The sequence below is a fragment of the Verticillium dahliae genome, genomic scaffold (assembly GCF_000150675.1).
Source record: "Verticillium dahliae VdLs.17 supercont1.9 genomic scaffold, whole genome shotgun sequence".
NCBI classification, from domain to species: domain Eukaryota; kingdom Fungi; phylum Ascomycota; class Sordariomycetes; order Glomerellales; family Plectosphaerellaceae; genus Verticillium; species Verticillium dahliae.
Window position 1 is genome coordinate 1 of NW_009276929.1, and position 21,874 is coordinate 21,874.

Below are 21,874 nucleotides of genomic sequence, written 5' to 3' on the forward strand. Positions count from 1 at the left end.
TCTTAATCCGCTCCAAGTCACCACGACTGCAAATATCTGAATTGCACGCACTCTGAAGGGCAGTATTGATCAATGCTGGCACAGCGCCAAGTTTGGATGTTGCGACTATGGTAAATACCATCTCAGGAGAGTTGGTAGCAAAAACTGCGACGACATCTCCATTGGAAACTCCCTGACGATGGAAAATCGCTGCCAATCTGCTTGCCTCTGCAGCGAATCATGTCAGCTATCGCAGACGGCCAATTGATCGCGACCAGACTCACCAGCGAGAACCTCCCCGTACGTCCAGGTGCGGCCCTCAAACCAAAGAGCCTCTGCCCGTGGGTCTGCTAGCTCGAACATGTGGAAAACAGTCATATCATTGCCCAACGCACCGACGCGTTCCTGGAACCGCTTTCGGAACGACTGTTCGGCGAGCAATTGGTTTATGTCGTAGGAAACCCCATATCGCCTATTGGCGTACAGGGCGCCGACCACAGTCGCTGCCGCGGCAGAGGCCGCAATCGCGACTTTCTCCGTGGGAACTCGTAATGAAGGAGGCATTCTGCTGATGTTGATAATTTGATTGAAGGATTAGTGGGTGTGAGATGTTGCGGAGGCCGTGTTCGAGATGCATATTTGTTGGTCCATTGGCCAATTGAAATACAATGTGCTAAGATCCCCAGATCTGACAAGCTCGGCAAATCGAAGATGCCGAAGTTCGGTCTCTTGTGTGGGGCCTACCGAGCCCGGACCGTCGGGATGCTGTATGGCAAAGTCGGCAAATTACGACGGCAGCCACAACCTTATTTATCGGCTTCTTGTCCCTGAGGAATCAGTTGATTCGCAACACTGAGAATCATCGTCATAACCACAATGTCTACAGCAGCTCAACGAATTCAAGGCCTGGCAGCGCAGCTCCCAGGAGGTGCCGACCAGGCGGCACTGGCACGACTGCAGGCCAAAGATCCGAAGGATGTGGTCAGTGTATCCGAGATCTGACGATTACAACTCATTCTCACTACATCAGGTCATCACGCTCGCAGTCCGAACGCCCTTGACAAAAGCTAAGAAAGGGAAGCTCAAGGATACTCCGCTGGAGGGTCTCTTGGTATCCGTCCTGCAGGTATGTATCGGGTTCTGAGTGTTCGGGCGCTACTGACAATTGCAGAGCACGGTTAAAAAATCCGGCATCGACCCGAAACTGGTCGAGGAGATTGTACTGGGTAATGTTCTTCACAAGGACGCGCCATACACGTTGCGCGCATCAGGTTTCGCCGCTGGATTCCCCGCTACGACTGCTGTTTCCCACGTCAGTCGCTGGTGTTCATCCGGCCTCCTTGCGGTTGAGTCCGTCGCTCAAAAGGTTGCGCTGGGCAGCATTGACATTGGAATCGCTGTCGGTGCCGAGAGCATGAGTAACAATCCCGATAATGGCGCTCCCAAGTTTCCTGATGGATTCATGGCCAATCCCCTCGTTGAGGACGCGACCCGCTTGATGCCTTGGACGTCAGAGAACGTTGCACGAGACTTCAACATCAGCAGAGAAAGACAAGATGAGTATGCAGCGGCTTCGTTTCAGAAGGCTGAGGCCGCCCAGAACGCTGGATTTATGGGAGATGAGATTGTGCCCGTCACAACAACCTGGAAGGACCCCAAGACGGGTGAAATCCAGCAAGTGACTGTAGACAAGGATGACGGCATCCGCGCGGGCACCACGAAGGAGGGTCTTTCCAAGATTCGATCGGCCTTCCCTCAGTGGCCTCCCGCGACGACCACGGGCGGCAACGCCTCGCAGATTACCGACGGAGCTGCCGCGGTCTTGATCATGCGCCGCGAAGTTGCTGAGAGACTCCAACAGCCAATTCTCGGCAAGTTCGTTTTGTCCACGGTGGTCGGGGTCGAGCCACGCGTCATGGGTGTGGGGCCCGCGTACGCGATTCCCAAGCTCCTGAGCAAGGTTGGGCTTTCAAAGGAAGCCGTTGATATCTTCGAAATCAACGAGGCATTCGCGTCTATGGTAGGTTCATCGCACATATCATTGTGATTAAATCATTTCTAATGGTGTTGCCATGCACAGTTGGTCTACTGCACCGAGGCACTTCAGCTTGATCCCGCTCGACTCAACCCCCGCGGCGGAGCGATGTAAGTCGTATTTTCCAATCTCAAGGGCGGCTAATTAATATGGCTATAGCGCCTTTGGCCATCCACTTGGCTGCACTGGTGCCCGTCAGATAGTGACAGCACTGTCGGAGCTCAAGCGCACTGGTGGTAAGATCGCCGTGACGTCCATGTGCGTTGGGACTGTGAGTGTTACCCCAGATCTCCTACCAGAAGGGTTTAGACTAATTGAGGTCCCAGGGATTGGGAATGGCCAGCCTGTTAGTGTCAGAGCAATGAAATCAGGGGCGATGAAATGTGGGGAGATGGAATACGTGTGTATCGTAGGTACCTAGGTAGTCAGCACAATCGAGCAGCGAATCAGTACATCAGTGTTGACTTGCGTCATGCGACGGGGAAGCCGTAGCCGCTGCCAATTGCCGATACATGGAATCAGTAATCCCGCTAAGGGTGAGAGGCGTGTTTCCCCGGGTGTTCCAGGCACTGAAATGGCACGCCTGCTCCACGATCCCCAGTATTGCTAGCCCTCCGCACCCTCCTTTGTCTACCCCAGACCTGGTGAGTGGGGTTGCGAAGCCCATCTGAGCATGAATGTACGCTAGCCTAGCTTGCCTAGCCTCTGCCCATGCATTTTAGGCCCACACAGGACTGCCGGCCGGCCGGATAGGTCTGGGGCTTCGCCCCAATAATGCCCGCATGTGGGGAGCGGCCCCCTCTTACCCCCTAGAGTCCCCATGTTGTCCCATTTAATGACCACAGGCGCGCCAGCGTCGCCAGCGTCCCCAGTGGAGGCTCAATCAATCAAACCCTTCTCCCCAGCTTTCCGTTTGTTGACATCAGCAATGTCTTCTGCACAACCCACCGAAGCCGACAATCGTCCCAAGAAAACACGCACCCGGGCTTCCAAGGCCTGCTTGGTCTGTCGTCAGCGCAAAGTCAGGTGCAATGTCGCCCTGACTGGCAGCCCATGCTCTAATTGTCGGCTCGACCACGAGACCTGCGTGGTTCCGGAGCGGTCGAACCGAAGGTGAGCAGACGCCCTGCCATTGAGCACTGCATCAATTAACCAACATGCTTCGCAGATGGTCGCGCGAGTCGAACTACTCGTCATCCACGGCAGCTCTTCTTGAGCAACACCGTTCCAATTTGCGAAAGCCTCGAAGTAGGCGCCCGGACGGGGCTACCAACTTTGACATGCCACGAAGCCCGAGACCCGACATCCACCAGCACACGGGAGCTTCAGAAACACACATCGTCTTGACTCGACCTCCCTCGCCGGCAACAGAAAATGCACCTCGAGATGACGGACCACCTCCAAGAGACCGAGATGAGCCCTCGCCATGGCACGAGTTTCGGCACAGCGAACGGGCATTCACCACGACGGTGCCCATATCCGCATATCCGTTCCTTACAGTGTCCAACCTGCATCGGCTTCCCCCGGAGGATATTAATTTTCTGGAGCTCAAGAAATGTCTTAGAGTGCCATCTCGTGTTTATCTTGATGAAATCCTCCAGCAGTACTTCCGCTATGTGCATCCGTTCTTCCCCTTGGTCAACGAAGCAACCTTTTGGGACATGTATCACGGCGTCGACCCGGGGAAATCCCCAAACCGGTTCTCGTTGCTCGTGCTCCAAGCGATGCTCTTTACTGCCTGCAGCTTCGTTTCCGCCAACACGCTTGAGCAGCTGGGCTATAGTTCTGTTCGTGCTGCCCGCAGGATCATGTATGGACGAGCTAAGATGCTTTACGACTTCGAGACGGAGAAATCTCAACTTCACATGGCCCAGGCTGCACTGCTGTTGTCATACTGGACACCGCCATTCGAAGAAGCGGCAATCAAACCCAATACCGGCTGGCTCCGTGCGGCCATCGAGAACGCAAGATCAGTCAGGGCTCATCAGTGGAACTTCAACCCGGCTAAACCTGGTTCGTCAAGCGAGGTTCAGATGTCTCTGCGGAAGCTTTGGGTCTGTTGTATCATTCGAGGTGGAACCTTGGCAATCTCGTCACGGCGGTCCTGTCAGAGTCTCGGTCTCGACTCCAACACGACCTTTTCGTTGACATTCGATGACTTCAAAGACGAGATTCACGATTCGAGGGTATATGATCCCCGGACGAAGAAGCAACTTATTGTGGCTTTCCTTGGCCTGGCCGAGATGTGCGCCCAGGTTGTGGCTATGTCTGCACTGCTATTCCCTTTCGACAACAGCGACGCCGGTGCTAAAAGACAGATTGGACTGGTTGAAGAGAATAGCAAGATTTTGATGAGCAAGAAAACGCTGGATCGATGGCACGGGAAGACAGTCGAATGTCTCAGTGATCCGTTCAATCAATCCCGCGACCATCCATCCATCGCCTTGTTCACAAACCTGCAGCACATCTATTACTTGTCAGTCCTACCCTCCTACCCCATTGCATCGGTGCGCCAATCTAACATCCTGTAGCTCTGCGAGAATTGCCTTTGCGAATCGATTGATGCTATCGTGCTACGACAATGAAGGCGCAGCCCCGCGCGATGTTGTGCATCTTCGAGAAGAAGTGCAAGAGTCAACTGTCTCCATAGGGAAGTGTTTGGCAACTCTGACCGAGCTCAACCTAGATCGCTACCTCCCTGTCAGCGTGTAAGTGTCATGTACGGACTGCTGCAAATTGCCCGTCACTAACCTTTCAGTGTCCCGTGTATTGCGTTGCCCCTCGCACTGAACAGCAACACGACCCCGACAAGCCCAAAAGCTCGCATCTTCTCCGAAGCCATGAAGACGTATAGCCGCCTCTATGAGGGTGTCGATGGTCTTGCGAGGGCGATTCGTGTCATCGTCAACCAAGAACGAGATTCGCAGTTGGTGGAAACATCCGAGATCTCCACAACTACCACCTTGGTTGACCGTCTGGATGCGTTCCAGTCAGGATGTTACATGAGACTGGCTCTGACGATCGACCTGAGTCTCTCCCGGGGTAACCTTCCCGATGAAGCAGACCTGCCTGTCACGATTCGAAGCTCTTCCAGTCCAGAGAGCCTGGGACATCCTGCTACGGGACGTCCGCTGCCAGACTCGTGCACTGGAGGCTCGCCGAAGTCCGATATGGACTCATCTGTATCTGACGGCAACACGCCCCGGGCTCAACCGACCACGAATGAGTGGCTCGATCCCAACATTTCTCTCCCACCACTCAGCCAAGCGGACGAAGAAGATGGTTTGTGGCATCTTGCCGAACTTTCTCCCGGCAAGACAGACTACGACATGCTAGAGAGCATTATCTGGTCGGGCCTTGATGATTCAATGTTCTCATGATAGTCGCCAGACGGGTGCTAGGATTGGCTCACTGCTGCTCGTCTCGATCCAGTGGGTGCCTAAGGCTGAGTTGAAAAGTACTAGTTCTCGGCCACTGAGATTCGGTCCGGTTCATATGGAATGATTGGTCAATAAATTGCTCATTCCCGTGTACACGATTCAAGGCCCTGCCACGACAATAAGTGGAGCTGTGCTAGGCCTACAGAGTCAAGTGCAAATTCTCGTGACCCAAGTATTGTCCTGTAGGTCGTTTAAGCAGCTTGGACCGCCGAAAGGCCCCTCTCGTGTGGCCATAAAGATCATTTCACACCTCATGAACCTGATATCAAATGCTATTCATGGAGGATACGGGAGTGTGCTAGTCTGCCGTGTACCATTTATGAGCTGTTACCTTCCTCCACAACTGATAGTTACATAATTTACAAGCGGGCCACAGTGGCCCGATCAAGTGTGACAGCACCACCACTGATAGCATTCTTTCCTGTCTCAAGGACAACAACTTGGAAAATCACCTTGCCGTTTTCCAACCACATCTCAGTCTTGAGTGTCTGACCTGGGAGGACAGGGCTGGTGAACTTGCCCTTGAGGTTCTTGAATGATCCGTATTTCTGGAACAAGTGCTTTCCAGCCACGCCAAGCGAGCACAAGCCGTGCAAGATGGGCGTTGGGAAGCCTCCTTTTGCGCTGAAGTCTGGATCAATGTGAAGAGGGTTCAGGTCACCATTGAGTCGGTACAAGGCAGCTTGACCCTCTGACGTCTTTTCTTCCACCACGTAGTCTGGTGCTCTGGGGGGAGGTGCGTTCTTAGCCGTAGCCGGGCCTCGATCACGAAGCTGGGCGTCTCCACCGAAACCACCGCCCTTGCGGACAAGCACTGTCGTTTCGTTGTAGAAAATCTCATTGCCGTTTTCGTCGACAGTTGTGAAGCCCTGAACAACCAGTACATCCTTGCCCTTATCGACTACTTGCACCAGCTTCGGGTACGTTGAGAGGACACCCGAAAGGGGAATCGGGGACCGAATCTCAAGGAATTGATCCACGTGAAGAAGCAATCTCAGGTCGTACTTGGACATGATATCATCCATTTTGTAATGCGCTTCGGCGTTGAAGAACGGGATGAGTCCAAAGACTGGCAAAGGGGTAAAATCCTTGTGTCCTTCAAACACGAGTGGAAGCTCAGTATGCTTAGCACCAACGGAGAGTGCATACAAGACGAGATCGCGTTGTGTGTATGCAAATTTTGAAGCCTTGGAAGCGGTGCTCTGCGCTTTGCGGATATTGGCAAGAACCACGTCGCCAGAGTTCAGCTAATCACATTAGTAAGATTTCACATTGAGGTTGTCACGCAGACTTCGTACCTTTGGTGCTCCATCTTGTTGGTTAAATAAACCAATATTCGCCTCGATGGTTGTGGGGTAGGACTTAGGCGAGTCTGTGAGGCTTGAAATCAGACTCGCTGCCTCATCCAAGCTCTTGACCTCTTTGGATTGCCCCTTGAGGACCTCCCAGCGCGTGTTGCCGAACCATCCGCTTCCCGCTTCAAATACTCCTCCAGAGATGCTCGGCGCAGTGACGTGGCTGGCTAGTGCGGAAACAATTGGTGCCACATGGGCTGGCTGGAAGAGCTTCGATACTTCGTCGCTGAGAATGCTCTTGGTCATGTTAGTGCCTGCATTTGGGGCAATGACATTAACCAGGATGTTGTGCTTTGCACCCTCGAGGGCCAGAGCGCGCGTAAGACCAATGATGGCGGATTTCTGCGGTCTGGGGGTTAAAGAGACTCAATAACAGCTGGAGGGTGTAACTTACTGCAGCAGCATAGTTGGCCTGGCCAAACTGCCCGTAGATACCGGTCACGCTGGTGGTGTTGACGACTCGTCCATAGCCTTGTTTCACGAAGTGAGGCCATGCAGCTCGTATGTTCTTGTAAGTTCCTCCCAGGTGGACCGAGAGTACTGGGTCCCATAACGCTTCTGACATGTTGTGGAAAGCCTTGTCTCTCAGAATGCCAGCGTTGTTTACAACAACGTCTATTCTTCCAAAGGCACGGATGGTGGCGTCCACGTTTTTCTTGCCGTCTTCAGCCGAGCCAATGACTGATGCCGCCTTGCCACCCAAATCTCGAATCTCCTCCAAGACAGCCGATGGATCAGCGATATCGTTGACCATGACAGATGCGCCAAGAGACGCGAAATGGAGGGCATACGCTCGGCCGAGGCTATCGAATGGTTAGGGAAAGGGATGTAGAGGGCACCAGACCACGTACCCAGAACCAGCGCCGGTGATCAAAACGACGCGACCCTTGAAAGAAATTGGATCGGTGCTTTCGTTTGGCGGCAACTGCGCCCCCTTCTTCTGAAGATCCAGAAAGTCCCGTGGGCCAGAAGCATAATCGGGCTTATCAAAGTTGGTCACTTGCTTCCAGTTCTTCAGCAACACTGCAGGCGTCAACGTATCGTCCGCATGGAGCAGCAAGCCACCCGACCGCTGCCAACGAAGTCGAGCCACCTGATTGTCGCTGATCTGGAAGCACGTGCCGCTCTCTTTCTTGTTCTTTTCATGGACCAGGAAAGCTACGATAGATGCTGATTGATCGAAGTTCGGCGCAGCGGAACCGGTTGTGGAAATCGGCATGACCACATTGACGAGAATATTCTTCTTCAAGCCTTCCTTAGCGAGCGTGTAACTGTATCCGACTTGCGAGTGTGCTGCTGCTGTATGACGAATGACTATTAGTGCCAAAGTTTCGTCTGGTCAAGGAAGCATCACAAACCTGCAGTGGCTACCTGGCCTGGTGATCCGTGCAATCCTACTAGGGAGGAGACGTTGATTATCCGACCGAAGCTTTGGTTTCGAAAGTGCTTCCATGCTGCATTCGTGGTCTGATCATGGTCAACCGACGCTCAATGACCTACATTCCGGGGTACTTACCAAGTAGTTCCCTTTGATGTGAAGCTCTGTTTCGGCAGACCACTCGGCGTCGTCCAGATGTTCAAAGCTCTTCGACTGCGCAGCGGAGCCAGCAGCATTTATCAGAATGTGCAGTCCTCCGAAGCTCTGTACAGCGGTCTCAACAATCTTCCCACCGTTAAGGATGCTGTCGGTGTTAACAATGGCTTTGCCGCCGTTTTTCTCTATGGCTTCCGCCACGGCCGCAAGGCTCTGTCAAAAATCAGACATTACCCTGTGCTAATGTGCAATTCCGCATCATCTCACCTTGGCATCGCCAAATTGATCGTTGATCACGACAGAGGCTCCTGTGGAGGGATTGTCAGGAACTGGGTCATCACGTCTTCCAAGGGAAGTTACTCACCTCTGCTGCCCAGCAGCTCTGCACAGGCACGGCCGAGTCTATGAGGCGTCAGTCAATAAGTTCCTGAGGTGCAATGCGTGTGGCAAGCTAACCCTTGACTCGCTCCTGTTACAATGGCGACCCTGCCTTCAAAGTCACGTACTGCCATGATCTTCAGTTCTACCGGTTTTTGCGAGAAAAGGCTGCGTTAGACGAGAAAAGCCGGAGTTCTTCTGTGCTAATTGGCTTCTCTGATTACTACGCGACGTGCCGCCCGACTTTATTGATCTGGAGTTCATCCCACGAGGCCTGGTCAATTGGACCCTAGCCTGGATTCTGACCGAGGTCAATGGCGTGGCAATTGTTTCGGGGACAGATATCGGTATACTTGAGCTTACTGTGACCATGCCACATGGTGAGGTGCAGCGAGTCATGGTAGCCACACCACGCTAAAGCCCCTGTGGTAGGGCAAGGTTGGTGTTTTCGGCAGTTTTGCCGGACGTTCCCTGGCCATCTGCAGTTCGGCAAACATTTTCGGCAGTTCGCGATAACTTTGGCATGCCACATGCGCCTCAATCCGACCCTGAGAAACGGTCGCCCATCGAACTAACTACGTATGCATCGGAATTCATGTTCTATAATCTGCCAGTACTGGAACAGCAATCTCTTGGAAAACGGCATCACTCGCCAATTAATTTGTTGTTTTCATACGTGTTGGCCTGTTTCTCTGTCCCGTAGCGAGGTACCAATGTCACTCAGACATCCCTCTTCAGTCGCCGTACATGTATGCTAACCTCAAGGCTCCACTGAGTCCAGGGCTTGGGCGTCTTCGGACCTCGGGGGTGATTCCCGATGCCGAAGGCAAAGCAACAGTAGCCCCACCTGTCTTGTGAACGTTCGTTCATGACACTTTGACTTACGATGCATTGTGGCAGACCAACCCCGCGTCGCGTGGGGACTACCTCAGGCAATGCTGCCATTGCGGCAGCCGACCCACCTGTCCCACTGGAGTTCTCCGTGATCCCCCAGATAAAGCAATTATATCACTAGGCTGGGGATCTGGTGTTCAAGCAATTGGCCCCAATCGCCAAACAGAACTTTACCTAATCCTTGAAGTCTTTCCGTTCCGTAATCAGAGGATACCATGGCAGACTATCGGAATACACGAGTGTCCATCATCGGGGCCGGTAAGCCAGTCAGCAAATCTAAAGGTTGATGTCTTCTAAATCGAGCAGGAATGGGCGGTCTTACTGCCGCACTCGCTTTTGCCAGAAAGGGATTTAAAAGAATCGATGTTTACGAAAACGCGCCTGCGCTGGGATTCGTTGGAGCTGGTATTCAAATTGCACCAAATTTGATCCGCGTCCTCGATAGGCTCGACATTTGGCAGGATTCCGCCATTGCACGCGAGGCGACAAACGTCAAGGAAGTATTAGTCCTTGACGGTCCAACGAATGACGAGCTAGCTCGGGTACAGATGATAGATGTCAGCCAGAAGTACGGGTACGCACACCATGCCGGCCATCGTGCTTCACTGGCTGGCGGTATCTATGATGCCGCCAAGGCTGAGCCTGCAGTGCACTTTCACTTTGGCCACACGTTCGAAGCCGTTTCGTCATTCGGGCCTGGCCCTGTTCACTTTGTTGTGAAAGACGAAGGCGAGGTTCGCCAGTTTCTCCAGACCGACATTCTGATTGGAGCCGATGGGATTAAATCTGCTGTTCGGGACTCTCTACTCAGCGGGCTTGATCTCTCAGCAGAGTCTGAGGAAACTGGAACCTCAGCCTACCGCATTCTGGTTGATCGCGAACAAATGGTCGCTGACCCAGAACTGCTTTCTCTGATCGATAGCGACGTTGTGCGACGATGGACCGGACCAAGAAGACACCTCATTGCGTATCCCGTTCACAACCACACGATATATAATATCGCCACGACGCAGCCCGATGTGAACTTTGCGGGTCCGACTAATACGGCTTGGTCGACCAAGGGTGACAAGACAGCCATGAAGGCTGTATTTGCAGACTTTTGTCCCCTCGTTCAGAAGCTGCTTGACCTCGCGCCTGAGGGTGACGTTGTCGAATGGCGATTGCGCAGCCATAAGCCATTGGGTACCTGGACCCGTGGAGCGGTTGCGTTGTTAGGAGATGCTTGCCATCCAACGCTACCACATGTAGCTCAAGGGGCTGCCATGGCCATCGAGGATGCGGCCTGCTTGGCAGAGATTGTATCTCTGGGACTGGGTACCGGTTTTGACTCGGAGACAATCCCTCGCTCCTTGAAGGCCTACGAACGCCTCAGGAAGCCTCGAACTTCAAACATTGTGGACCTAGCCGCTGCTTCAGCTCGGTCACTCCATCTGCAAGATGGGGAAGCAAAGAAGGAGAGAGATCGACAATTTGCGGCTGCCAAGACCAAGGGAGCTCCCGTGCCAGATAAGTGGGTAAGCCCAGAAGTTCAACAGATGGTCTACGGCCATGATTGCGTGCAGGATGCTCGAGAGAGGTTTGCTGGACTTTTTCGCGGCCATGACAGCCGTCTGTGAGAGCTGAGTGTTGATTCTACCAAATGTATTGTCAAGGAGCCTGAATTTGTCAATAAAAAGTATTATGAGAAGGCAGCTGCAGAGGAAACTGAAACGAGAGGCTGAGCGAACGCGCCGGGCTAAGGATGCTACAGTGACATGTGCATCACGGCTGTGGTCGATCCTTACAGCTTCTGAGGTTGGGCTTCCACATTTCTTCTTAAACCGTCCCTACATATTGACTGCGGTACCGACGATATGAGAGGCCTTCACTTTCTCCATAAGCATGTTCTGACATCGGGCTGTGTGGACCCCTTCAAGCAATCTGGTCCATCGACATCGCTCAGATTCAATGGGTTGCTTTCATGTTTCCTTTTAGGAAAAGCATGTATTCCTTAAATCCAGGCCAGTGATTTGAACGTAATGGATTGTGCAAACAGGGTGCATGTATGAGACATGGGTATCCTAGTCACGACGAAGACGCCGCTCAAAGTTGCTCAAGATTCCTAATGATGGTTGAATAGGTCCTGAAAATTTACAAGTACTGCGAGATTCTTCTTACAGAAAGCTGGAGTATGAACCCTAACGACAGACCGTTACAGTTTGGCCCCCACGGGTGCCTTGTAAAGATGGATCATCTTTGGGTTGAGGAACGCATGGAGACCTTGTCTTCCACCCTCTCCACCAATGCCCGACTCCTTCTGACCGGCAATATAGGCTTGTGGAAGGGGCTTCTCGAAACTGTTAATCCAGACAGTACCGGCCTCAATGCGAGATGCGAGATGATGAGCGCGCACAAGGTCCTTCGACCATACGGCACCTCCAAGTCCAGTGGTGGTGTCATTGACTCTCGAAATGAGGTCGTCTTCGTCTGACCACTTCATCACTGGAACTATGGGTCCTAAAAGAATGTCAGACATGGCTCTAATAAATGGCTGCCGTAGCTTACCAAACGCCTCCACTTGGACAACGACTGAAGAGTCAGGAGGGCACTCGACGATGGCAGGAGGGATGATCAAGCTGGAGCTGTCCAGCTTCTTCTGCCCTCCCAAGGCAAATTTATAGCCATTGCGGGTAGTGTCGTCTAAAATCGAGTTGACTATTTTGTATTGCATATCGTTTTGTACGGGGCCAAGCATTACCCCTTCGGTGGAAGGAGGTCCAACCTTCCAAGATGCCACTGTTTCGACAAGCTTTTTGAGGAACGAGTCATAGACATCTTCGTGCACGTAGATGCGCTTGCTAGCCACACAGAGCTGGCCCGAGTTGAAAAACGAACCAAGGGCAACCTCTGGTGCTGTAGTATCAACATCGACGTCCGGGCAAATGATGCTTGCACTGTTGCCGCCAAGTTCGAGGGTAATATTCTTCAAAGTCTTGCTAGCCGATTGCATAATCTTTTTACCTGTTGCTGTGGACCCGGTAAAACTGATCTTTTGGATGCCTGGATGGTCGCAGATCATAGGCCCGAGTTCTGGTCCTCCATTCAATGCCTGCAACACTCCAGGTGGAAAGATGTGGGACACGATCTCTGTAAACTTAACAATGCTGTAGGGCGTATACGGCGAGGGTTTAGTGATCACACAATTCCCTGTGACCAGAGCCGGGGTAATTTTCGAGAGGCCCAAGATGAGGGGGAAGTTCCATGGGCATATGGCGCCGACCACGCCGACTGGGGCATAATGCAGTGTTAGACGTAGTTCGGCGTCATCCTGTACTATCTCAGGCATTGGTTCTTCCATATCGGCTACTTTGTTTCAGTCCAGTACAAAAGGTCGGTGAACAGTGCACTTTACCGTAATAATCGATATACCGCAGACCGTGAGCCACCTCTAAATCAGCAAATTGCGGTGGCTTTCCTCCTTCGGATGAAATCAGTTTGGCCATGGATTCCCTGTTCTCCTGCAGCAACGCTCTGGCCTGCCGAAGGCAAGCCTGTCGTTGTTTCCAGGAAGTCTGCGACCATTTGGGGAACGCTGCCTGAGCTGAAGTAACGGCATCATCAAGGTCTTGAGCAGATGCGACGGGAATGTCCCACAGGGGCTTGCGAGTCGAAGGATCAATTCCGTGGCTCACGGTTTTGCCTGTGCGTGGCGCGCCAGCAATAATATTGCGATATGTAGAAAAGTCGACGCTCATCTTGAATGGTGTCGAATACGCGAATCCAGAGCCGTGGACCGCAGATGGAATTCTGTATAAGGTCTTCATTTTCAGCAGTGAAATGCTCATGAGCTATCCCACATGGAATGACCCGGCCTCCGTGGGGAACCCCACATGCACTGCCTCCACGATCCCACCTCACAATCAGTCGCCTGCAGGTCAGCAGTGCTGGTCATTTCGGTTATAGTTTTGACACAGTCGACCCCACATGAACGAACATCTGCCATGATAATGAAGCCATCCACCTCCTCCTCTGCGCTCCCCTGCCGAGGAAGGCAGGCATGACGTTGCTGGAACCTACCGCCAACTACTACAGTAGCTCACTGCCAGCTGCGGGGAATAAATTGTAAAATCGTCGGTGGTCCGCCACGGTACCACGGTGCCACCGCAGTATCTGGGGATTAGTCACGCCACCTTCTCCATGTTCATGTGGGAAGAGCTGGAGTCAGATTTCCCCACAGATCTATACTCTGATTAGTCTTCATGCATTCTGTCGCGGAGAGGCCTCGGGGAGAGATGCAGGGAAAGAATCATCACCTTAACTACCAATGCCACACGAACAAAACACCACTCAACATTTTGTTGAAGTTATGCATGAATGCATGATACTGGTGTTCGAGGGGAAAGTGGAGGCTTTGCGTTATAGAATTGGGGATACATGGACAGGATGCTGTCAACATCATTGCCTGGTCAAATAATTACAATCCGTCATGAGTTCTGCCCGATATCGAGCTTGAAACCACCCAAGCATCCTGTCTGAAAGAGCCCCTCTGGATCATATTTCTTGCTGACATCTTGCAAAACCCGCAAGTTGTTTTTCCCATATCCTTGCAATGGCTTCTGCCACTCGGCCGCATAATTCGAAAATCGATACGGGTGAGCTGTGCCGTTGGCAGCCGCAAATTCCTCGATGCGCGAAATAGTCCGGCGTACGGCACCTGTGACGGCCTCGTCGTCCTCGGCTGTTCCCCAATTGACGGCGAAGCTGATGATGACAAGAGGCTCCTGGCATTCCTCAAGGCCCAGCACATTGGGATCGCCCTTGTTTATCCACCGAGGAAGCACCATCTGCGTGATGTAGATGAACATGCAGTTCTTGACATGCTTGATAGAAGGAGTGGCGTCACTGAAGATCTGTCGCACAGCTAACAGTGTCGCAAGGTCGCTCTTGATTGTTGTGGTTCCAAAAACATTGCGGTCGTCAGTAACAGAGAAGGAGCCCAGCGTCGTGACGGAATCATGGAGTGATTCATTTTTGGACGTATTTTGGAAACGCCACAACGAGCGAAAAGGAGACCTTTTCCAGTACTCAGGCCAATCGTTGCCGTTGTCTGACGGTTTAGTATAGGCCATGTGGCAGAAATGCATCTTAATGCCCAGGTTTGTGATGTAGGATAGCGACAGGATAGGCGTCGAAGCGTGCTCATCGAACAAGCCAGGTTTGCCTGACATGGCGCGCTCCCCATGGTCGTAGAAAGCTCTTATTGTGCGAGTACTAAGAAATCCAGGAGTCGCAAAAGTTCCAGTCCAGATGTTTTTGGGTGCGGGGAAGCTACGCAACGTGAATTGAGAGACGACACCAAAGTTGTTGCCACCGCCCTTGAGTGATCGCCATAGATCGTCATTCTCGTCCGCCGACGCGGTGACGATGCTACCATCGGCGAGCACGACCTGATAGCTAATCACGTTGTTGCATATCATCCCGAATTTGGGTGACCAGAATGATAGACCACCTTTTATACTTATAAGCCACAAGATGCTCGGGACAACGAATATATGGGAAGAACAATCCGCCACTCACCTTGCAATGTTGACCCTCCAACCCCGACGGGTGAAGACCTGCCACCAACGACTCCTAGTCCCCTAGCCTCCAAAACTCGGTACACGTCTCGCCAGTAAGCACCTGCGCCGACGACGACACTGGACCCATCGGCGGAAGGCTTTATATCGCAAAGCAGCGACAGATCAAGAATGACACCATCTTTCACGCCCGAAATGCCTGTAGCAGGGTTGGCTCCGCCCGCTCGTACTGCGAAAAGGCCTTGGCCGACAGTTGTTCCGTCCTTGGCTCTGATGCTATGCTCTCGACGGAGATGGGTCAATGCCAGGCTGATTTCTTGCTCATTCTTTGGCTTGACGATGCATGCTGGGATGATGTCTCGGTTCTGTGAGGAAAACCAAACTTTCAGAGAAGCGTTGAATACAAGCACATCTGTCGGGAGGATGAGGCTATCGGGAAGTGCGATGGCCAGGTCTCGGATATACTTGGCAGGCTCTGGATGAATAATTATCGCTTTCGGCTCATTGATCTCCCCTTTTTTGGCTGATTCTGCAGTTGAAGAGAACCACAGGCGGTACAGAAATGCAACGGGAATCAACACGGCTAGCGTGGTGCTCGCAAAAATGATGAATGTCTTTGAGTCCATGGCGCTGCGGTCGGTCAATTGAAAGTCGCGGAATCGCATGCCGATGATATTCAGCGTGATGAGGTACTTATCCCTGTGGCGGGAGCCCCTTTCGATAGATTTACGTTCGTAGCATCATTTTACTGGATCTGCAGACTGAGATTTGGATCCGACCGAAATGAGTTAGTGCTGACATCTTGATTATCAGGGGCTACGCGGGCCTAGAAATAGCAAGGATCTGGAATCCTTCACGATAAAAATGGCACACAGCCAGCGACCGACACGACAATCAAAAGAATCTGGGCTGCCGGTAAAAAGACTCCGCGCCGGAAACACTTGAGCTTAACACACTCGTATTATCTTCGGCTTCCTGTGTATTCCTCCCCCTGGCGGCGTTTCTTCCCAGTCACTTACTTAGACACCAATTTGAGCCCCTCTGCCGAAAGAGTTCGGATTGGACAAGTTCTTTGTCTTATTCATGGGATGATGACCTTTCTGAGCATAGTATCACTCTCCCCATCCTTTCTCATCCTCGATTTATTCCCGTGCTATTCATCCACAGGGCTAGAGGATGCCGTATGGGACAGCTTTCGAAAACGATATATCCCAGTGGCCTGGCTGACCTATGCAGCATTCCAGGATCCTGCTCATCTTTGCACCTAGCTTGTAAGTCTAAATCTTCTTCTATCCTATCGCGACCTGGGTTGAGATCCACACATCGTTGAACTTTAGCCCTGAGTTCCAGATTCGAGAGGCCTCATTTCTTGAGGAGGTAAGTCACTTACACCAAGTTCCTCATGAATTTATGGAAGGAATTGCGGCCTTCCAGCTCGAATTATGCTCGACATCATGGATGCCATGCTCTTGTGAGGGCTTGTATACATTCCGGCTTACCCGAGGTAAACCTACCAGTCACGATAATTTCGAGCGCCACCTTTACTGCAGTCGATCAAGTGAGCTTGTGGGCATTTTGAAACACCCTATTCATATATTGGTGTCAGATCCCAGACGTAGATTCGACTTCACTAAGCCTCTTGCCAAGTTATCCTGAGCGACTCACTCTCAGCCACAAACGTGACGTACCATCCGCCATTTTCGAGAAGCCTCACCGCTCTGTAGACATTAGGCCTCAGACGAGATATGTATACATCATGAAATAAAAGGTGTCGGCGTCATGATGGAGAGCTATCAACTCACGACGATTCGTTGTGAATCGTGACACAGGCCTTCGTGACATCCCGATTGGCTAGGTGTTACGAACAACGTAAGTATATACTAAAGAGGAATGGTCGCGTGAGTTTGGCAAACCATATGAAGGCATTCCAAATGCGCCTGCTAGGGAAGTTCTCCGATTATAGTGTAAGGAAGGAGTCCATCAAACACCACCCAACGTTCATTGCAATCGAAATCTGCCTTCACCTGCTGGGCCACCAATATGCATGGTCATGTGACTATTCCATGTTGGGGGCCAAGAACTATTTTGATCACCATGCAGTCCAACGAAATGGGTCCCTTGACAAGCCCCGCGCTGAACCACTTTATCACCACACTCCTAGGTACTCAACTCCATACCGATCGCAATCACTGTTCTCTTGTCGTTGTAAAGAAAAAAATGCCTAACTACGTCTACGAACCTTTGGCTGATGGCCACATCAGGCTGATCGAACTGCACTCAGGTCTTCCCACTGATGACATTCAGCTGAGCATCCACCATGTTGCCCTGACGCCGTCCGACCTACCACCGAGACTCAGTTTGCGACACCTCGCGGAAAGGCTACCTGAAGGCTGGGAGGCTCATGAGGATATGTCAGGTAGACTTTTCTTTCTCCATGACGATGGCAGAGGCAAGCCCATACGGCAGTGGGCGCACCCAGATCCCGACTTTGATCTGAGCCCGTACCAAAAAATCCCTCAGTCCCAGCACGATCCAGGCTTTGAAGCACTGTCCTACACATGGGGCTCTGCTGATGATTTGGAATGCGTCAAAGTGATCCCACGAGACCACTGCCCAAGTCAGAGCAGCTTCCGCGCGCTCCATATCCGTCGAAATTTGGCCTCTGCACTGCGCCATTTGCGATATGAGAATAGACCCCGCATGCTCTGGGTCGATGCCATTTGCATCAATCAGCAAGACATCGATGAGGTCAATATACAAGTCAAAGGAGCGGCGTCTGTGTACAAGGAAGCGGTGCGAGTCATGATTTGGCTTGGGCTTTCTTCGCATGACAGTGCACTAGCAATACACGCCCTCAGCAATCTCGGGGCTCAAGTGATAGTGAGGGCTGATTCATGGATTTGCAGCGCACCTGATGCAACAGAAGCAGATTGGCACGACAGAAACGTCCTGCTACCGTACGATAAGGCAACCTGGTTGGCTATTGATTCGTTACTGAAGCGTGCCTGGTTCAGTCGTATTTGGATTGTGCAGGAACTGCACCTCGCAAAAAATGCAGTGTTTCTGTGCGGCAGGGATGAAATGACCCGCGAGGCATTCGGACATTCTGTCATCACTCTGAAGATGAAACATGAACTTGACCCAGCATTGTCACGAGACACGTTGGATCCTGTCTGCGGCCTGGCCATACCCATTCGCTCAAATACCCCCTCGTACCACATCTTGAGACGTACTTCACGCGGCAATTGTACGAACGACAAAGATGTCATATATGGCGCCCTGGGATTATTTCCAGCCCGTCTAAGACAGCAAATCTCTGTCGAATACAAGCCTTCTACGTCAGAGGTGTTTGCTGCCTTTGTCAAGTCTTATATTGAGGTTTATGAGCGGCTCGAACTCTTACGAATGTGCAACTTTCGAGCACGACGGCTCGGTATGCCAAGCTGGGTACCTAACTTTCCTTCCTTAGACTCAACCAGCTCAACTCTAGGAAGCTGGCACTTCTGCTCGGGGTACTCAAGATGCCAAGTTGAAGTTCGGGGTGTTAACCTCCACGTCACGGGGGTACGCGCTGCAGCTATCCAGACTGTCGGTAGGGTTGTCCCCGATTCCGGCGAAGGTAGTTCCGACTCCATTTACGATACTTTAAGTACTGTGAGAGAACTGCAGAAAGATTTTGAAGGCATGAAATCACTTAGTCTCTTGGACTTCTTTTGGATTGTCTTTGGCGATTTTTTGTGTAAAAGGCTTCCCGAAAACATGATTGGCAACCGAGATCAGTTCAAGGATAGCCTTGCCAGGTCGTTTATCTTTTCGGACGCAGAGGTTGATTCGTCGTCTTCGGAAAAAGCGCTCTCTCAGTGGGAGAACTATTTTCTGAAGATGCTGTTGGGAAGAAGGGTGTTGATGACTAGTGACGGGACTTTCGGGATTGGGCCTGCAGAGACAGAGGAAGGTGAGCGTTCGCTCCTAGGTGATATTGTTGAACTCCCAAGCTCACCGGGACTCTCTAGGCGACATTGTAGCATGTTTCCTTGGCTGCGATAGCCCGGTCTTGCTGCGTAGGGTCCCCGACCACAAGTTCGAGGTCATCGGCGAATGCTTAATGCCAGATCTTGCGGACGCTAAATGCTTCCTCGGTTCTGTTCCAACTCCTTGGGTCGTTCGCTTCTCTACAGATAGTACAGAGGGAGCTGGATTTTACCAGTACTTCAATATCTCTACTTGCGAAACAACTGACCAAGATCCACGTCTTCCTCTTTCGCCAGAATTTGAGGTGGTACCAAGGGACCAGTATCTAAGGACGGGCGACGATCCTCTCGTTTTCCAACGCTACAAAAGCCGTTCAACTGGAAACGAGACACAATCGGATCCAAAAATGACTCCTGAATATCTTAAGGCGACTGGTGTGCCACTTGTGCAGTTTTGCTTGGTATGACCCCTGGCAAAGCATAGTGGAGCGAAGGCTTCCAGCTTAGGGAAAGAGTAATTCAACGCTGATAGATATTCTCATCACAACTCTCGACCCCCCTTGCGAATCTTAGATTCCTCTTCTAATGTGACTTGACGTTAAGTAGATATAAAATAGTACCGGATTTATTTCCCAAATGTCAGTGCGTGGAATAGAGCCGAATGAAGAGGTCTTCTATACGTGGTCCGCAGGTAGTAGAATATAGGAAGGTAGAGGGTCGCAATACATCTTAATTCTGACCCTCCACAGTCCTTATGTGCAAGTTGCTCGTAACCCTTAGCCCATGGCCTAACTCCTGCTTGGTAGCTCCGCAGGGTCACCTGACCCTAACAGAGCTAACGGAAGCTGTAGTGGTATCATATCGTAAGGTAGCTATATATAGTCCCAAAGAAAGCTACTCAACTTACTAGCAAGAAGTACCTACAATCAATGCGTCGTTCAGGGTACTATAGGTACCATAGGCGCTGTGTACGCTAAAGGTAACAAGTTCTGTAGGCCAGGGGGCTCCAAGGGGCTCTCCCTCAAGGTCAAGGGGTATAGATAGATATATGGAGGTAGTATACATTAGTCAAGCAATTGAGTACGTAGTTGACTTGCAGCATCGCCGCTCATGTTCCTTTGCTTGACCCCGCATGAGTGGAGGGTACTATCAGCATTGAATCTGGCAACAGGTCTCTCTGGGTCCAATCCCTGAAATCCCATAGGACAATATCTCTTTTCATGGGATTCACCCTAAGTAGTGACTTCAACTTTTACGTCCAGTTGATCTTTTTTTCCAAAGCTGTTCTACATATTGCCCAGCTGATAGCCCTCTTGTGTAGACATATTCTTTTCCTTGGGCGTTTTCATACCGAGATATGGAAAGAACTTGTAGGGGTGGAACGCGGTGACGGAGCCGATGGCGACAAGAATCATAGCTCCATCTAGAAGCAGGAATACTGCTTCATTTCTCATGACGTCCTTTGCAATGGCCGGGATACTCTCTGCGATTCTATAGAGGTCAGAACCAGTACATGGACTGTCGCATGGAGTACATACCTGTAACAGCATCTGATAATTATGGCAGCATATGCAACAGCAATGGCGTAGACGAAGAGGGTAACCCGACGAGCTTCTCGATCCGTAGCCTCGCTACGAGATAATGGAATCACGCCGCGGTTGGTCGGGTTGAGGTGTTGCTGGTCCGAACCTATCTCCGCGGGCCCTTCGATCAATGCCTTCTTGCGACGCCTAACGTAGACAAGCATCAACGTGCTACAACAGAGCATGTTGACAACCTGAAAGACGACACCGCTGATGATCATTGCTTCGCCAAGCTTTCGAACGGCTTCATTGCCGGATCCTGTGGCCACAGTTGCTGTAGCGCCGCCTCCAATGACTTGAATGAAGATAGACACAAAATCGGTGCCTACGAAGACCCAGGGGTATAGGGAAGGGCGTAGAAGTGACCACTGGGGGCCGTACCAGAGCACGAGGCGCTTGAAAGTTATAGATATCGCGGCAGCAACGAGTGTCGGCGCGAGCAGCAGGGTAATTAGGTGAATGATGAAATAGTTCGTTTCGAAGGGGTCGCCAGCTATGAGCATACGCGCAGCGTAGCCAACAACCTCAAAACCGGTACCGATAGCGAGCCATATCATGAAGGACCACGTTCTGGCTTTGTAGCCAAAGTAAAATTGGGTGAGAAGTAGAAGAAGAAATGACACACCAAAGAATATGGCAGCGCCTTTAGATAGGAACGCTCCGTAAAAGCTAAGCTCGACCGGACAATCAGGTGACACTTCAGTGCAGTCCATCTCGAAACTACGAGTGTGGCGGCTGTTGAACTGAAGGCTATCGTGAGTGATAGCGATTACAATGGACACAAAAGAATGATTGGAAGAATTAATGCAACATACCCAAAACAGCTGGAAAGTGTCACAATATACCTAATTCTGACGAAGGGAGTGCGCATCCAGAAACAAGAACAGTTCTTCTATTTTACGGTCGTATCACTGGATAACGAAATTTACGACTTGGCATTCGGCAAGCCCAAAAGCGCGAACGCCATCCGCAGTGGGCCTCGCCACGGCGAATGCTTCGGACACATTAAGTACGCTCGCATATTCGAAGCTGTTAACCTGCTCATTTAGCATGTTCTTGTCACACCCAGTAGTCGGAGGAGACAAGAAAGCTTGTCACAGCGTAACCTGACTGCCTGCACCCTTCGTGGGCTGCATCCAAAGGCAACCCA

At 51.6% G+C, this 21,874-nt stretch overlaps 8 protein-coding genes across 8 annotated transcripts; 4 read left to right on the forward strand and 4 right to left on the reverse strand.

Moving 5' to 3' along the window:
- Nucleotides 1-855: 855 nt before the first annotated feature.
- On the forward strand, nucleotides 856-2,379 carry VDAG_04957 (3-ketoacyl-CoA thiolase; the record flags this gene model as incomplete). The annotated part of the gene is made up of 6 exons (XM_009654693.1): nucleotides 856-960; nucleotides 1,010-1,105; nucleotides 1,151-1,999; nucleotides 2,060-2,124; nucleotides 2,174-2,285; nucleotides 2,341-2,379. The coding sequence occupies 6 exons, from the start codon at nucleotides 856-858 to the stop codon at nucleotides 2,377-2,379; spliced, it is 1,266 nt and encodes a 421-aa protein (XP_009652988.1).
- A 563-nt stretch (nucleotides 2,380-2,942) lies between these two features.
- Nucleotides 2,943-5,394, forward strand: VDAG_04958 (uncharacterized protein; the record flags this gene model as incomplete). The annotated part of the gene is made up of 4 exons (XM_009654694.1): nucleotides 2,943-3,127; nucleotides 3,183-4,411; nucleotides 4,602-4,722; nucleotides 4,773-5,394. 4 exons carry the CDS (start codon nucleotides 2,943-2,945, stop codon nucleotides 5,392-5,394), a joined length of 2,157 nt encoding a protein of 718 aa, XP_009652989.1.
- Nucleotides 5,395-5,813: 419 nt separating this feature from the next.
- VDAG_04959 (peroxisomal hydratase-dehydrogenase-epimerase) lies at nucleotides 5,814-8,855 on the reverse strand (the record flags this gene model as incomplete). The annotated part of the gene is made up of 9 exons (XM_009654695.1): nucleotides 5,814-6,701; nucleotides 6,753-7,151; nucleotides 7,204-7,612; nucleotides 7,661-8,108; nucleotides 8,168-8,276; nucleotides 8,326-8,556; nucleotides 8,611-8,651; nucleotides 8,708-8,745; nucleotides 8,800-8,855. 9 exons carry the CDS (start codon nucleotides 8,853-8,855, stop codon nucleotides 5,814-5,816), a joined length of 2,619 nt encoding a protein of 872 aa, XP_009652990.1.
- Nucleotides 8,856-9,923: 1,068 nt separating this feature from the next.
- VDAG_04960 (salicylate hydroxylase) lies at nucleotides 9,924-11,231 on the forward strand (the record flags this gene model as incomplete). Its single annotated transcript, XM_009654696.1, has 1 exon — nucleotides 9,924-11,231. One exon carries the CDS (start codon nucleotides 9,924-9,926, stop codon nucleotides 11,229-11,231), a length of 1,308 nt encoding a protein of 435 aa, XP_009652991.1.
- Nucleotides 11,232-11,716: 485 nt separating this feature from the next.
- VDAG_04961 (aldehyde dehydrogenase) lies at nucleotides 11,717-13,416 on the reverse strand. The gene is made up of 3 exons (XM_009654697.1): nucleotides 13,007-13,416; nucleotides 12,160-12,957; nucleotides 11,717-12,111 (listed from the first exon to the last, which is right to left on the reverse strand). Exons 1-3 carry the CDS (start codon nucleotides 13,347-13,349, stop codon nucleotides 11,807-11,809), a joined length of 1,446 nt encoding a protein of 481 aa, XP_009652992.1. The 5' UTR covers nucleotides 13,350-13,416; the 3' UTR covers nucleotides 11,717-11,806.
- Nucleotides 13,417-14,078: 662 nt separating this feature from the next.
- Nucleotides 14,079-15,796, reverse strand: VDAG_04962 (FAD binding domain-containing protein; the record flags this gene model as incomplete). Its single annotated transcript, XM_009654698.1, has 2 exons — nucleotides 14,079-15,103; nucleotides 15,172-15,796. 2 exons carry the CDS (start codon nucleotides 15,794-15,796, stop codon nucleotides 14,079-14,081), a joined length of 1,650 nt encoding a protein of 549 aa, XP_009652993.1.
- Nucleotides 15,797-17,290: 1,494 nt separating this feature from the next.
- Nucleotides 17,291-19,217, forward strand: VDAG_04963 (uncharacterized protein; the record flags this gene model as incomplete). The annotated part of the gene is made up of 1 exon (XM_009654699.1): nucleotides 17,291-19,217. The coding sequence occupies exon 1, from the start codon at nucleotides 17,388-17,390 to the stop codon at nucleotides 19,215-19,217; it is 1,830 nt and encodes a 609-aa protein (XP_009652994.1). The 5' UTR covers nucleotides 17,291-17,387.
- A 1,210-nt stretch (nucleotides 19,218-20,427) lies between these two features.
- On the reverse strand, nucleotides 20,428-21,437 carry VDAG_04964 (uncharacterized protein; the record flags this gene model as incomplete). Its single annotated transcript, XM_009654700.1, has 2 exons — nucleotides 20,428-20,632; nucleotides 20,680-21,437. The coding sequence occupies 2 exons, from the start codon at nucleotides 21,435-21,437 to the stop codon at nucleotides 20,428-20,430; spliced, it is 963 nt and encodes a 320-aa protein (XP_009652995.1).
- Between the last annotated feature and the right edge of the window lie 437 nt (nucleotides 21,438-21,874).